A 17,374-nucleotide genomic window follows, 5' to 3' on the forward strand; every position below is an offset into this window, starting at 1 on the left:
CTAAGTACAAACAAGTAAGGCTTGTAAATAATGATAATAACTGCAACATCGTCACTTCCAGATAGTCCTTACTCTGCCTATGATGTACCGAATTTGTTTTCCTTTTTTCTTGCTTCCTTTTTACCTATTTTCTACTGATAATTTTCTTTAAAATAAAGCTAACTAATGACATGCGTCCTCAACGTGTGAGTTTAGTGATATATAACTAATTATATTGTCACACTTAATTGCACGTAAGGTATAATTTCCTGTTTTATGAATGACGGTTCAAATGAATAACATTTTAAAACAGTAGACCTGCCAGGGTAGCATACATGACATCCAAAATATTCTTGTTATCAGGGGGCATCAAAATGATTCAACTATCAAGTGCGCATGTGATAAATAAGATATTTTCGATGTTCCGAGTTATGTCACCTTACCGTCACACAAATGAAAGTTATATAAACAGGTTATATGAGTCTAATGACCCTGAATGTATGACTACAAGCCTATAGAACCCGAGTCTCTAGGTAAGCAACGGTTAAAACACGGTCATGTAATCTGTCAGAAATCTTAAACTAGGTGGCGCGATAGCTCAGTCGGTTAGATCACTGACTGTCACTCCTGAGGTTCCGGGTTCGATCCTGGGTAACACCCTTGGGATTTTTCTGAAACACTTTCAGTGTTTCCCACCTAACTAGAGGTTTACTTGTACGAAATCCAGGTGATCCTCGCATGTATCAGTTTCTATACACTGGGCATGTACAAGAACCAAGGAATCTATTCAATTAGAGCTAGGGACTTGTTCCCGGATTCCCTTGTGTCTCATAGCTGTCTCTAGAGTCTGCTGAGGTAAGGACCATACTGGAAATAAGTGCTTGCACTTTCGTAGGTTATTCTTGACGCCCGGTCTTCAGAAAATCAATCAATCAATCACACATAATTTTACAGCACATTTTTTTATCTAAAAACCTGAAATCATTTCACAAATATAAGACTCAATTTTAACATTAATAAAACTTTCCAAGTTCAAAAAGTAAATTAAAATTCAATTTTTACAAATTTTAAAATAATGATTAAATTCCTTCATAAATTATACAATTGGAAAAATCCCCGTTTCAGGGGTTTTTTAACAAGGGGCTTTTTTGTTAACCTGAATATCAAATTTGGGTATTTACATCATTTAAACAAAATTAAGGCTTTAAAAAATCATCAACAAACAAAGGTTTTACTTACATATTAACGAATTAAAATTTTTCTGTATGCGGGGCGAAATTTCATACTAAAATCATTTTAACAAATAGATTTGGGTTCAATGCCCAAGGCTTTTTTAAAAAAAACATAAATCGCAAAAAAAAGGTTTAAATTTTTTTAATTTTGGGCCGAAATTCCCAATTGATCGTGTGTATGACTTTACGTTATTCTAACTACTAAATTATATATGATCTGTAAAAAAATATTTACAAAAAGTAGGACTCACTGTCCTTAATAAAATATAAAAAATAACAAACATAAAAAGTAAAAATTCTAAGCTCGATAAAGATGATGTAAATTATTTGATAACATTTCATTTATGATACAATTGATGCGATGCGATGCAGATTCTATTTGCTGAACAAAATACAATCGTGAATAATTTATATTATAATGCGACGCAAATTCTACTTACTGAATAATTTATATTTGTTTACAATGCGACGCAAATAATACTTGCTGAACAAATTACGATCGTGTAGAATTTATATTTATTTATAATCCACATGTTTTTTTATCCACTCACCAGTCAGATGACAGTACAAATGAAGCTGATTCTGGTCTTTATAAAGCAAAAGGTATCAGTTCTATCTTCATAAAGAAGCAATAACTTTATAGATAAAAAAATTTTAGACTAAATTTAAAAAAGTTACCTTTTTTATAATAACTGACCTAATTTAACTTTGGGTGTACGTTATATTTTATATTTAAATTACAAAGAAATTTTAAAAGAGGGGTTCCCCCGGGGCACCGCTTTGATTCGAGCGTAATGGTTTTTTTTTTTTTTCATGTGATAAAGTTTTCATAACTTAGAACGTGCTGCTTTGCTCATGGTCCCATTGGCGCCTGAAATAATGCACGCAAGGGCACCTGATGTTGTCCCAAACCAAATAAAGCTAACAAAACATCATATGATAATTACAGCGTTAGTGCTGCGTAACCTCAGCAGAAAAGTCCACATGGGTTATTCAGTAAACAACGTAACAATGTCAACGACATTACAAAATCGGCATGGCCATGCGCCTGACACACCACAATGGTTATTTTGTTTTGTGTGTAGTTTTCATGGAATGATTTATTTTGGCAAGAATATTTTGTTCATATTTCCATTTATGTTTTGATGTTGTTTTGTTTGTAATAGTTTGTTTGATATATTGATAGTAAAAAGATACTATTTTAGATCATCCATCGTAAACGAGTCGCTACTTTTTAATATTGATTTTGACCACATGCTGATCATTTATTTTTTTTTATCACCGAGAACAGAAGTTTAAAAAGTATTTCATTTGCATAATTGTCAAACTTCACACAGAATTAAGCCGATGTTAGTGTGATCTACTCTTTGACTAGAATCTTTGACCTGGACTAAGTGGCAATTTCTACATACACTGTAATGTTCAATGCATCTGTATGACTTTAAACAAGAATAAGCTGGCTTACCGACTGCATGACCAGTACCATATTCAGAAAGCAAGCAGGTGTACAAACTTATGGAAAGTTTAACGTCACTTAAAAACTTAATTGCATACAGATAAAAACTAACAAGAAAAAACTACATTCTTTAAAGTTTCTAGAATACTTGAAAACAAAACAAACAAAACAAACCACAAAAACGTCCAAGTAAATAATATATTTATGAATTGTCAAATATTTCGGAGCAGCGCTATCTTAACCGCCAGTTTAAATTTACTTTTCGTTAGTTCTCGTGCATTAAATTTAGATTCTTTGTTTATTTCGTCCATCGTCGGAAACGTTCTTCTTTCCATATTTTACAAGCTTGATTACATGTATTAAAAACTAATTTTCGTAAAAAAAGGTTTTAAAAAACGCAGTGGGGGAAAAATAAAATACAGTAACGAATTTTTTCTACAGTAAGAAAATTTTTAAACCCGGGGTAAACCCTTTTTTTAATTTTGCAGATGGATTTTATTTTCAAAAATTATTCATTTAGAATTTTAAAGTTCGACCTTTTACAGTTAAAATACATTTGAAATCCAACATAATGAAACAACAAACAGTTTCCATACAAGTTGTATATTGTTTGTGTATTAAAGATGAGCCAAAATATTTCAAGAACTTACCATCAAACTTTAAGAGAATGTACAAAAATATTAAGACAGGTAAAAATTAAACAGATTTAAGATTCAAGTAATGATTTACATATAATGTGCGATTTATGAATGAATTTGTAGTATTTATCACCACATTTCTAGTGTTTGTCTTATGCAGTTGCGTGAGTAACGCAGTAAGTTTTTTTCCATATAATGATCTCTTTCTTTATTTTCTATTTATTTAAAGTTGTTGTTATGCAATATACGTGTATTGTAAGTGTCGTTTGTAATGTGTAAATTACTGTTTGTTCACTTCACAATATAATACTTGTTAATACATTTTCAAAAAAAAAAATTCACGACATAAGCATTTATCTTGGTTAAAATAATCATTTTTTTAAACTTGAATGTTTGTTAGACTTTATCAAAAATATTTTAAATCATTTTGATAATAAGTTAAAGTTTATTAACAATCTGAACATAAGCGGTGACAAGTATTATGGTATGTCACAAGAGTCATGTCTGAATATAAAGGTTTACTGAATAATTCAAATAGGCCTATATTCATATATCTTCATTAGCAGATATAAGAATAGTATAATCCCTTTTATCCATGCTAATTGTGTCATAAACAATACACAAGAACTGAATGATTTTTTTTATTATTTTCTTGTATTCCCATGTTCATCTGTGTTTCAACATATCATTGCTTTATAAATATATTGATAAACAAATGTGTAAAATTATGTGTGTACCGATTAAGTGCCATTTATATCATTGCACATGATAACTTATCTTAATTACCTTTTTCGTGAAAGTACCGTGCGTTTCAATAAATACAGTTGTAAAATTACTTTATTTGATAATGATTTTCTCTTTGCCAAATGTAGTTTCAAGAAAATAAGTTAACTGATGAGAACGATGTTGATGTTGTTATAATTATTGGTGATGATAATGATAATGTTGTTGTTGTTAACATATTATTAACATATCTGACAAGTTAGATGTTATTTAGGAAATAAATAACACGTCGGAAATATTAAAGAAACTATCATAATAATCAGACACTTTCCTCCACATACTATGTCTTTTCCTTTGTAGTAATCCAGGATAATTGTGTTTACATAATTGTGGTCTTCTGAAACCTGGTGTTGTTATGAAATTGTTACACCTGACGATAGATAAATGATCTACTGCGTTGGTCCGCCGTAAAACAAACAAACAGACATAATGTTCATGTTTTTGTATGCACAAAGGCAGATAAATTGGCCCAGTATTGCTTCAAATGTACTTGGAGTGAAAACCTTAGAAATATACATTTTTACTGCCACATTTGTTTGCGATCGCTTTCCTTTAGAAGTAGGAGAGGAGCTTACAGCCAACAAAGGGATGTTCGGGTGATTTCGATGCTTGACCATAATAAGTCTAGAACATGTTAGTCCTTGCCTTTTGGTTTCAATTGCATAGAAGCCATTATTTCTTTTTTTTATTGAACAGTGTCAATGTAAATCTCTGAATAAGGCACAGAACATGTTTCTGAAAATTGATAATGAAGATAAAAAGATTAAATAACTGTTTTCAGGTAAGACAAAAGTTGTTTTTTTTCTTCAAATATCACGTATTACTTGGTTTTGATTTCAACGAGTAGACACTGTAAAATAAAATGGATCGGTAGCTTGATTTAATAGCATCTCGTCTGTTTATTTTGCTACAATGGGTGTTGATGATGAAATGAATCAACAAAGCAACACTAAATCAAAGAAATACCTTTATTACCTCAAAACAATCCACAAAATAAAAGAACAAGTTTTTATTTATTTTTTTTTTTGTATTTTTTTTTTAATTTATTGTCTTTTTTTCCCATATATTATACACATATGTTATTGGAATACCCAGGGTGGAAGTCAATTGAATTTGTAATATGCATTATATTTGATCAAAATGTCTCGATTCAGAAGTATTTGATATGTGCCCCTTGACAAAACATCGATATCTTATTAAATGAATAAAAGGTCTCACACCAATGATATTAATAGCGATTTACAATCAAACTTTGATAAACCATACATATGTTCACAATGGAAGACACAAAAGGGCATATTCTCGTTCACTAAAACAGTGTGTGGTACTGACTAAAACTATACAAACCCCACATAATATGAAAAAGACTATAAGATAAAACAACCCAAATTTTACAAATAATAGATACAAGAACATACAATTTAAATCAAGATCCAAGAAATGAAAGGTGACCTTTAAAAATGCTACCCAAATCTCAAATATTATATTTGATATGTAAAATGATACACAATAACAATTCCATTTGCAAAACGATTGGTACCTAACCAGATACATGGTACCTTTGAATCTTGTTAGGTACCAAGGAAGTTGATTTACAGTTATAATATCTTCTTTTTGATAAAATTGGATATTATAAGTCAAATAACATTTTCAGCAAAGAAAAGCAAAACGGTTAATCTATATACATGTAAACAATTCTAAATCCGAAGCCTGCGATGATTCCCTCGGTAGTGAAAGTAAGTGTGGCAATTTCCGAGGAAGTTATGAAAGGTGCTGACAAAGTTGCATCAAGATCTGCACGGTAGTTAAAATAGGTATGAGCGTATTCGTGGTAGAAGAAGTCAATGGTGTTTCCAGTATATGTTCCCAGGTTGGAGCAGGTAGAAGGAGAGCCATAGCAATCACCTGCAAAGGTAAAAACATGATGGAATTGAATTCATGTATTAAGTTAAGCTGCCATGAAAAATACACTTGTTTTGTAGTTTAAGAGGCAATTATGTGATTCTTTGCATACACGTTTTAAAAACATGTGGCCGATTCAATTATTGCAAAAAACATGTAACATAACATAAAATAACAAAATACCCCAACTCATTTAACTAAACTACCTAGTAATTATCACTGTAATATTACATGCATGTGTGATCATTTAGATGTGAAATATATCAGGCTATCTAAATGTTATATTTTAGGCATATTTGTGAAACATATATATTTAGTAATAATAAAAAAAATACGCGAGCATTTAGATAAAGAATATTTTTACATTACGAATTGGAGAACTTTATTAGACCATACAGTTTGATCCATTTTTAAATAAGCTTAATAAAGTTGAATTCTCACCATCGTGAACGTAGAAGAAATCGAATCCTTCATCGATAGAAAAGTCGTTGATCCAGAATTTGACCCTCTTGCCTGGTGGAGCAATGATTTTCCATCTCATATTTAGATTTTGAAAATAACGAATGGGAGCCCGGGGACGTGAAATATAGGTGCATAAACGCAGAGTGGGCGTTTTCGTTAAAACATTTGGTTTAATTACATCATTGTACATTATTTTATCTTTCTGAGTTTATTGGGAACGATGTTTGTTTGAACTAAAACATTCATCTTCTTGGTCCTCGTAAAAATGATAAAATTCCAATTTGAGTTATTCGAATATTTAGATCAATCCTCGACTACCGTATCGTACTCTGCAGTTTCTGTTGTTTGATTTTCATAGTTTTTTGTTTAGTTTGTACCAATAATCAAAGACAAGAAAAACAGCAATAAAATCATCCAAGGTTGGTTATCATGAACAAAGTTATATTTAACTTACTTTTGCAAAAAGGCCCAGTGTATCCTGGTGTACATGTACATTGACTTGCACTTTGACATCCTAGTACTATACATGTATATGGCTGAACTAAAAGTAATTATATAAGAATTAATGGCATTGACTGTAACTTATTGTGACACATTTCAATATTGAGACACCTTAGAACAAAATGTGACAAATTAAGTTATTGTGGCATATTATTGTTTGTTAATATCATAATATATATATACAGTGTATGATGTTAAATATTGTGACGTAGTGAAACACATTAGAACATATTTATCAAACATATTGTAACATGTCAAGAAATATACAGGTATAGTGTGTCAATATTCAAATGTTACAACATCAAGTAATTCAGCAATGCACCTAAGTATGTACTTTGTCTTATTTCATTGAAAATTTATAAATAGGAAGAGCAATTTCCTACTATTGTTGGAAATAAATTTTCAACTTACAAGTATTCATGCATCATGGGCGTCATGTACAAATGTAATGCAAAACTTGGATTTGTTTTAAAAGCGATTGAAAGGTGAGTTTAACAGCAAACTTTTTATTGATAATAAAAGAAGTTCTACATTGAAACAAACATATTTCCTGAATCATTTGTTATGGCAAGGTAATTATTGATTATTTAAGTAAAACTTTTAACAGTACTCACGTGGAAAATCTGCATCAACATATCCGGGATTACAACACAAATATGAGGTAGGCTGATTAACACAATCTATGGAAACAAAAAAACTAAGATCGGTATTGTTTATTTGCAAATTTACTATGAACCTTGATAATAGTTTTCCGCTAAATTAACATTTCCTGACTATTTATTTTTAATAAATTTCAGGTGTATTTTTTCACCCTAATATGCTAGTATCTGCTTAGATAATATAATCTCCATTGTGTGTGCATATGCGTTAAACTATTTTGTGTTATGCCATTTAAGAATGGTGAAAGCTTAAAAAAAAAGGAAAACAAGAATAAGCTTTAAAAGGACCAAAACGATAACAAAACGCTATGCAATTTTATAAAATCAATGGCAAAAATAAATTCACTGTCGAGTGAGTCCGAGCAATTTTAAGAAATGTTAAAACGGTTATACTAGATGCCAATACATAGGTCAAAGACATTTACACAGCTCATCATCTTTGAGGAGGTAAAGTCCAAATCTCTATTTCTAAATAATTCACCAATGAGAATGGATGTAAATAATCTTATCCATGGCTAAACCATAGCTTTGCATGTTTAAAAGGGTTAGAAATCATCATTAACTTAGTTTAAAGGGAAAAATCTACACTGATTGTGTCTGTAAAATGTATACATAATTTGATACAATTCTCATTATATGGATATAATGTTTATGAACGGATTATAATTTATCCATAAATAATTGAAAAAAAAGCTATTGTGACAATGACAAACAATCGGTTTTCTAAAGTTACTGCATTTTTAAACAAAGGAAACGCCTACCTATCTCACAATTGGATCCAGTGTAGCCAGGGGCACACGTGCAGTTATAGTCAACTGTTCCGCCATTAAAGCATGGATTGCAGTCATTTAGTATATCTAAAGTAGAAATAAATTGAATTTTTCATATTGACTCATAAGTGCCTGGGGTACAGAGATTCTTAGATGTATCATACTTAAGCATATGATAAAGCAACATTTAATTAACATGTATATATATTCAACTCTTTTCATTTTTTTCTTCAGATTCTGACGTCAATCAAGTACAAATCAAATCAATGTCGTGAACTCGTTTCAAAAATACAGCTTAAGCTAATTTTACATAAAATAAGAATGACGTGCGTAGAAAGTGATATAAACAATCATTATTTAATGATACATTTTAAGTTTTACAAAAGCTTATCTGGGTTCAAACCTTTGTTAAAGGGACTCCATTGAGGTTTTCTGACATACAAAAGCTGGACACATTTTCTCGAGGTTTGTGTACCATTTGATGTAGGTCTGAACAGATGACTTGTGTGCAAAATTTCAGATCGTTCTCTAATTCCGTTTTACAGGAATAGTTATTTTCATTGTGAAAAATGACCACAACAGTTGCAACACTTTTCACTCAAACCAGATTAAAATTGTGCAAAAATCCACAAACAGTTGATATTGTAAAATATTGCGTAAAATATAATCTGCCTACAGACTGCTCCACTCTTTTAAAAAATGTTACAGGTAAATTCCGATGGATTTCAAGAAAACCTTCCTTAGGCAATGTGAGTATCGTTCATGCAAAGTGAATTATGATATTAAAAGACATTATGTCAAAATATAATTAAATCTAAATTTGATTTTCACCTGTCCACTCATTATATACTCTTTGATGGGCATAATGACACTTTGGGAATCTTTCGGAAATTTTACTGTTTTAAGTATCTTTGGGATATTTCATGTTTTTGGATTTTTACCATAGTGGAGCTCCTTTAAGCTATTCCAAATAAGTTGAAACTTACCGACTTCGCACACGATACCAGTGTATCCCTGTGGGCATGTACACGTGAATCCATTAACAAGGTCATTACAAGTCCCAGAATTTAAACACGGTTGAGACATACATTCGTTGATTTCTGTAATTCATGTAAATAGAATCTAACCTTTAAAACCATACTATTTGGAACATTCATTTTAAGTCAAGCTGTGTCGGTATGAAATAAATTCATATTTATTGTATTTTGTAGAAATCATTAATCTTAAAAGTCATTTAAAAGATATTTAATATTCCTCATGCAAAGACTTATTAAATGATAAATATATCTTTTTATTATAGTAACAATACTGAAATGGGGTGGTACCTAATACAGTCTGGAAAAAAACAACATGAACAGCGGATAGCATTGCCGGCCAAACATATGTCTTGACTGACTTATTGCCGAATTGATGGATGAATGAATTAATAAATTAATCAACTGTTTGACTGTTAAGAACTAGGCCTATTAGTCGGGTGATCTTATAATAATGGCCATCGGCCACTTATTCATAAGACAGAATATATATGCGGAAAAAACCTGTTTCGCAATTAATGCCAGTGTATCCGGGATCACATGTGCATGTGTATTGATTTATTCCATCAGTGCATAAGCCATTAACACATTGATTTGGGATGCATTCATTGATATCTGTATGGAGTAAATGAAACAAATATATCATCCACTCAAAAACGTTTTTTTTTTTTTTTTTCGTAAAGAGAAAAGTCTTACAAATACACAAATTGAAACATATTTATTTTACCTCGGTTCCGAAACAAGTTCCTGCATCTTATATGAGAAACTCTCGTCGATATCGCAACATTATATTTGTCTAGATGTATTTTTTTGTTTATGTGAAATATAAATGCTAAATTTTCTTGTAGCGTTGGGTATTACAAGAAACTGGTATTCCTTTAAGACTTCAATACATGAAAATTTCGCAAGAAGTTATTTACGAAATGTGAACATAACATGATGTATGTAATTTGCGCAAAAATAAACATTACTCGATGGATTGATTGATCAATGGTTTTTATTGACTGACTGACTGATTGATTGATTGATTGATTGATTGGGTGATATGTTAACTACCTAGATTATAGCTATATCTAATGAAATATATTATTATATATATATATATACTTTTTGCTATATATATATATATATATATATATATATATATATATATATATATATATATATATATATATATAAGCAAAAACGCTATTTAAATTTGCCGTAGCTTTCGGCCTTGCGGCCTTCTTCAGCAGCATTTATTTCACATGGTATGTGAAATAAATGCTGCTGAAGAAGGCCGCAAGGCCGAAAGCTACGGCAAATTTTAAATAGCGTTTTTTGCTTATATACGGCAAGTTAGAGATTTTACTTATATATATATATATATATATATATATATATATATATATATATATATATATCTAAAAAATCAATATCTAAAACAGCAAAAGTTATATATATATACATGTATATAATTTGCGTCATCTCAAGGTAGAGTCTTTGAAGGAAAATCCTTCAAATGTAAGCGAATATCTATAAATGTAATGACCAAAACGTTTCTCACCTATCTCACAATCGGTGCCTGTGTAGCCAGGAGCACACGTGCACGAGTACGTATTTATCCCGTCATTGCATGTGGCGCCGTTTAAACAGGGCATTGAGTAGCATTCAAAAATATCTGTTTCAGGTAAACATAGAAAAAACAATCAAAATACCTCATACAAATATCATAAACAAATAACATCAAATGTGCCATTCGAAATATGCGCTATAAGATCATATACTTGGAAAAAAAACTTAAAATCCAGTATGTCTTCTATGACAACGGAAACTGTCACTTCTGTACCACAAAAATATTTCGTGACATTTGGTAACTGAACAAGCTCACAAGCACAATATTTTTGTCATATCAATCAATTAAAAAGGCAATTTATAATTTCATCGAACCGGGCTCTCTAAAGCACTTTCTACAAATACGCTTTACTTGTAATTTTTCGTGTAGCTCGAAAATTGGTTTATTCCAGAAAAACAAACATAAGTACAACTGACCTATGCCACAGTGGTAACCAGTATAGCCAGGAGCACATGTACAAGTATATCCATCTATTCCATCATTGCATGTAGCGCCATTTAAACATGGGTTTGTGGAACAATCATCTATGTCTATAATTGCATGGAAAATGAAATTATAGTAGGCAACATCATTTCCTTTTGTTTTCCCACATTTTTTTGTAAATTACATATAAATTGATTATTATGGAGGTCAACATCAAACCAACAAATTAAAAATATAATTTAATTTTCATTTAACATTTTTTTCATTATTCATCCAAAACTAACTGAAAACTAAATACACATAAGACCGTTCGTGAACTGATATGAACAAAATCTTTACCTAATTTTATGGTAATACATCAACTTACTTGTTTCACAATCGTTTCCAGTAAATCCTGGGGTACAAGTGCACGTATATTCGTTTACACCATCGTTACATGTTCCACCATTCAAACATGGACCATTCATGCATTCATCAATATCTTAAACAGCAAAAGTTATATACAATTTTGATATCAGGTTTTCATTTTTTTTTTTTCGTTTAAGACACAAGCGTAATTTGGCATGTGTACCATACGCCGCTTTTCATGGGAGCGTCACTGATAACCGCCGTGTGATAATATCTGCTGATGTTTCTTGATTTAAAATAAAATACTATTATAAATTGAAACAATGAGCAGGTGCTAATGACATTCCATGGATGGTAGCTTGTTCTTACATCTACCGTCGATTCTCAAAAAAAATATAACAAAGAGTGTTCTGTAATTTAACATTCAAGAATACTATATTTTTTTTAAATGTTCCACAACAAAATATTTTGCCGCTATTTTTAGCATTTGAATATATGGTTTTTACCATTTAGCGTTGAATTCGTGGTTGCGCCATTTGTTAAAAGGCAATATACATGTTTCACCATAGCTTTCTCGTAGAAGCAATTTGAAAGTACTCGTTTTCAAAATTCAGAAAATATTTTTGTAGCAGATATATAGATTTATACACTTTACAATATTTGTTCGTGTCACAGTTAATCTATATTTTTTCTTTTCATGACAACAGAGTAGTGTTCTGCGTTATCTCACGGTAGAGTCTTTGAAGGAAAATCCTTCAAATGTCAGCAAAAATCTATAAATGTAATGACCAAAACGTTTCTCACCTATCTCACAAGTGGTGCCTGTGTAACCAGGAGCACACGTGCACGAGAACGTATCTATACCATCATTGCATGTGGCGCCATTTAAACAGGGCATTGGGTAGCATTCAACAATATCTGTTTAGGGTAATAATAGACTAAACAATCAAAATACTTCATACAAACCGATAAACAAATAACCTCAAATGTGCAATTCGAAATATGCGATATAAGACCATATACTTTTGGAAAATAAACTTAAAATCAAGTATGTCTTCTATGACAACGGACTCTGTCAGTTCTTTACCTGTATCGTTGGCTGTAAAATATTTGGTAGATATTTGGTAAATGAACAAGATTACAAGCACAGTGTCTTTTTTGTCATATCAATTAATTAATTAAAAGACAATTTATTATTTCATCGAACCGGGCTCTCTAAAGCAACTACCACTTCCTACAAATACGCTTTACTTATAAATTTTCGTCTAGCTCAATAATTGATTTATTCTAAAAAAACAAACAAAAGCACAACTGACCTATGCCACAGTGGTAACCAGTATAACCAGGAGCACATGTACAAGTATATCCATCTATTCCATCATTACATGTGGCACCATTTAAACATGGGCCAGTGGAACAATCATCTATGTCTATAATTGCATGGATAATAAAATCAATGTAGACAACATCATTTTCTTTTGTTTTCCCACAAGTTATGTAAATTACAAAACAATTGATTATTTTAAAGTTCAACATCAAACCAACAAATTAAAAATATAATTTAATTTTCATTTGACACTTTTTCATCATTCGTCCAAAACTAACTAAAACTAAATACACTTAAGACCATTCGTGAACTCAGATTAACAAAATATAAGGTAAAATGTCAACTTACTTATTTCACAATCGTTTCCAGTAAATCCTGGGGCACAAGTGCACGTATATTCGTTTACACCATCGTTACATGTTCCACCATTCAAACATGGACCATTCATGCATTCATCTATATCTAAAACAGCAAAAGTTATACACAATTTTGATATCAGGTTTACAAAATTTTTCGTTTAGGACACAAGCGTTATTTGGCATGTGGACCATACGCCGCTTTTCATGGAATCGTCACTGATAACCGCCGTGTGGTCATTTCTTAATTAAAAATAAAATACCATTGTAAATTGAACCAATGAGCTGGTGCTATGGAGTAACCATGGATGGTAGCTTGCTCTTCCATCTACCGTCAAGACTCATTCAAATCAAGCCTGAAACGTTTATCAGTTTTGATGTTTGTGTCATTTTTCAATAATGCCATATTTCTTCTAATTTCTGTATCTTTTATAATATTTGAAATGTGTTATTCTTCCAGTTTTTAAGACGGCAGAATTCATTATTTCTATCTTAGTAAAACTAAGCAATATAAGCTATTTAACGATTAGATGAGCTTAATTTAATGTAAAATACATTGATAAATAGACAAAAGTGGATGATGTTTGTCATAATAGGCAAATTCAATGATCGCAATAAATTATTATGATAATGGCTATTCTGTTATCAACTATAAGGTAGACTAACATAGCTACGGCAATGACTCTCCAGATGTCTTACAGCATTGGCTATAACTCCATTTTCGGTTGTTACAAGTAAAACATTTACTTACCAATTTCACAATTTGTGCCGTTATATCCCGGAGCACATATGCATGAGTATTCATTTATTCCGTCAACACATGTTGCACCGTTCAAACATTGCATTGGACAACAGTCGTCTATATCTGTAATACAGATAGAATATGTTATAACATATCAACACATACTAAATGTTGAATCTTTTCAACACATTCTTAATAGTTTCATTTTGATATAGTATTAAACACCTTAACGTAGATAGCATTGCATTGCATTTCTTATATCACTTTATAGAATTTGCAGATAAAATGTATGTAAATTTGCATTAAACGAGTGAAAAGTGACACTTCGAAAATTTAAAAGCAAGTTAAAAGCACAGCACTAAGAACATTTAAAAGACGTTGAAATTCAATTCTTTAAAAGGTATATTGATAATGATTTTATTTACTAATTTCACAGTTCACTCCTGTGAAGCCATTTCCCGAACAATCGCAAAACATCATATGGTGGCTAAAGTAACACTGGGACTGCTCAGTGCAGTTGCCTGAAAAATATTAATCACATTTGCATACTACACAACACATATGATAATAAACAGCAGTCAAAAAGCGTTTATTCAAAGTTGGTTGTCTAAATGAAATTGATAAGAAAAAATGATTGAAACATGTTTAAAAATGGAACATTTTATCAACTTACACATATAGCACTTTCTCTGTGCTGAAGGATTTGCGTTGACAGCGCCTGGAAGCAGGCAAGCAGTCCCGTTTGGACACTGAAATTTTTTTATTGAACAACAAATAACTCAGCAATATAATAACTACAATTACAAAGAAATCAAAACAAACAATATTTTATAATAGTTTGTGAATTATACTTTTTTAATAAGAAGACAAAAGTCAAACTGTAAGCATCATTAAAAAATGTTAAAATTAAATGTCAAAACATAAAAGTATCTACAGTTGTAATTCAAAATAAGATAATTGTAAATACTAAATCATAAGCATCAAGTTAAAGCAATTGATTTTCTACTTCAACTGCTAATGCTTTTATGAAACGAAATGATAATTATTTTTCAGTTTAAGTATTACCTCATCGTTGCTGTCGCAATTCTTTACATAAGGTTTCCCTTTCGATAGAAATGACGTGTCTGCCTTTGATATAAAAAGCGCCATTACGCATAAATTGATCTGGAAATTAAAAAAATTAATGTTTTTATAAATCTAAGATAAATGACAGTTCGAACACATCCTATGAATAATGCGGTATTTTAAAATATTAAATAAAAGCATCATTATAAAGCATGACACGACGTATCAAAAATGGGTATAGTTACACAATCAAACATGGGTATTCGACACCGCTCACAAACGTAGCATTACATTGACGCTTATTTGTTTCTTTGATGCTTTCTTCCTGGCTTTCAGCATTCTCTTTATTCAAAGAAAGTGCATCTGTTGTAATACTTTACTTTTTTCATATACTGGGCTTTTTTTGTAAACATAACGCAAGCAATATTTCCATGTCCTAGTTTATTCTGAATTTATTATAACTAAATCAAATATCAACTACAAAAAATGACCAATCCAGAATAACATTTTATATACAATATCTCTGTTGTAAAATGTAGCCTCGCATGTCATTACAATGTTATAATATTTCGTCGTCATTTATTACATTTGTTTATGTAATTTAAATATTGAATAGTGCTTAATCCGGTGTTGAGAGACGTTATAAAGGTTTCATTACCTCACATCAAACCATATCTGAAGCAGAATTAATAATGAAAGTATTGAAAAGAATGACGAACAGGAAACATTTTAAAAACCGTGTTGCGGGCTTTTTAATGGCGAAAATTTAAAAATTTCCACGAGAAAGAGCGGTGTGCCTTCATCCTTCAAACTAGACTTGAAATCGTTAATACTTTAATACTATCTGCCTGTAAAAAGAAAAAAGACAGTGTCTGTATGCAAGAGGATTTATACTTTAAAACAATGTTATTCGTTTTTTAAATTCTTTCGATTATGCAAAATTCACCATGCTACTAGATGACACAAGCTTCTTGCATTTCACTTATACAATTACCATTATATCTCGCAACTGAATTGTGTTTTATAGACTTTAAATAGAATTGTTTATCATTCGTTTATAAGATCAATTAAAGTTTCATTTTGTTCTGTTTGTTTAATTAGTCTAGTCGTCTTTAAGACTTTTTGATGAGCACTGCAAATTCTATCAGTTTTTAATTTTTATTCCCATGTGTGTATTGTAAGTGTTTTAAAAATCATATTATTTATTTCTTCTTTTTAGTTAGTTTGCTAGTATGTTGACTATATTTTTGTTTCACATGCTATATAATTAAGCATTGATACGTTATTAATATAAGTTTTATTATAACCGATTGTCTCATATTATATATACCGGACCATATAAAACACGTGTATAACAGATTTAATTTAAGACGGTTTAGAAACAAATCACTTTGATAGAAATTCGAATCATTACAAAATTCGAAAATTAAATCTCGACGTTTATCGTCGCCCGTGATAAAAAATTATCACATTATAAAGGACAGTTCTTTAAATTTTGTCTTTAATATTTCTTGTGTTTTATTTTAGGCGAAGGAAAAATATATTTACTGATAAATTTGTAATATCTTTGAATTCAAAATGTGTTTAAAGGTTTTGCACTCTGTAAGAAATAACTGATAATAATGTGAAGGTAAGATTTATCTAGAAACTTCACATCGTTTTTATATTTCTTATTCTTCTTCTTAATTTCAATGTCTTCTATCATTCATTAATTTATCTATATTTTAAGTTTCTGTAAAACAAATAACAAGGTGATATTTGATACACTCAAGTGTGATTTACAATATGCACATATAGTGTTTATACCCTATGGTTACCATTCAGAATATTGTACACGATTGTACTAAGTCATGAAACATTCAACGTCAAAACTTATAATATAATTATATAACACTTTTTTCTGACTTCATTTCATTTTATTTAATTTCAAGATTTTTGAAATAAGATATGAAGTTTTTAAATATATAATATAAGCATGCCATCTATAACGATCTTTTTTTCTTTTTTTATGTTTAATGAAAGAAATTAATTTTAATCAAAATAGTATAGTCAGTTAAAGTTTATCTTTTCTTAAACTTTTTA

At 30.4% G+C, this 17,374-nt stretch overlaps 2 protein-coding genes across 2 annotated transcripts; both read right to left on the reverse strand.

Annotated features, from left to right (window-relative positions):
- Nucleotides 1-5,073: 5,073 nt before the first annotated feature.
- LOC132751375 (CUB and sushi domain-containing protein 3-like) lies at nt 5,074-6,552 on the reverse strand. Its single transcript, XM_060741538.1, has 2 exons — nt 6,432-6,552; nt 5,074-5,993 (listed from the first exon to the last, which is right to left on the reverse strand). The coding sequence occupies exons 1-2, from the start codon at nt 6,529-6,531 to the stop codon at nt 5,761-5,763; spliced, it is 333 nt and encodes a 110-aa protein (XP_060597521.1). The 5' UTR covers nt 6,532-6,552; the 3' UTR covers nt 5,074-5,760.
- A 310-nt stretch (nt 6,553-6,862) lies between these two features.
- On the reverse strand, nt 6,863-15,376 carry LOC132751366 (fibropellin-1-like). Its single transcript, XM_060741529.1, has 15 exons — nt 15,293-15,376; nt 14,901-14,976; nt 14,653-14,748; nt 14,237-14,350; nt 13,478-13,591; nt 13,119-13,232; nt 12,607-12,720; nt 11,822-11,935; nt 11,448-11,561; nt 10,963-11,076; nt 9,921-10,031; nt 9,369-9,482; nt 8,374-8,469; nt 7,568-7,633; nt 6,863-6,993 (listed from the first exon to the last, which is right to left on the reverse strand). Exons 1-15 carry the CDS (start codon nt 15,374-15,376, stop codon nt 6,863-6,865), a joined length of 1,572 nt encoding a protein of 523 aa, XP_060597512.1.
- Nucleotides 15,377-17,374: the final 1,998 nt, after the last annotated feature.

Source organism: Ruditapes philippinarum, unplaced genomic scaffold (assembly GCF_026571515.1).
Source record: "Ruditapes philippinarum isolate M1 unplaced genomic scaffold, ASM2657151v2 ctg468_1_1_1_1, whole genome shotgun sequence".
Taxonomy (NCBI): domain Eukaryota; kingdom Metazoa; phylum Mollusca; class Bivalvia; order Venerida; family Veneridae; genus Ruditapes; species Ruditapes philippinarum.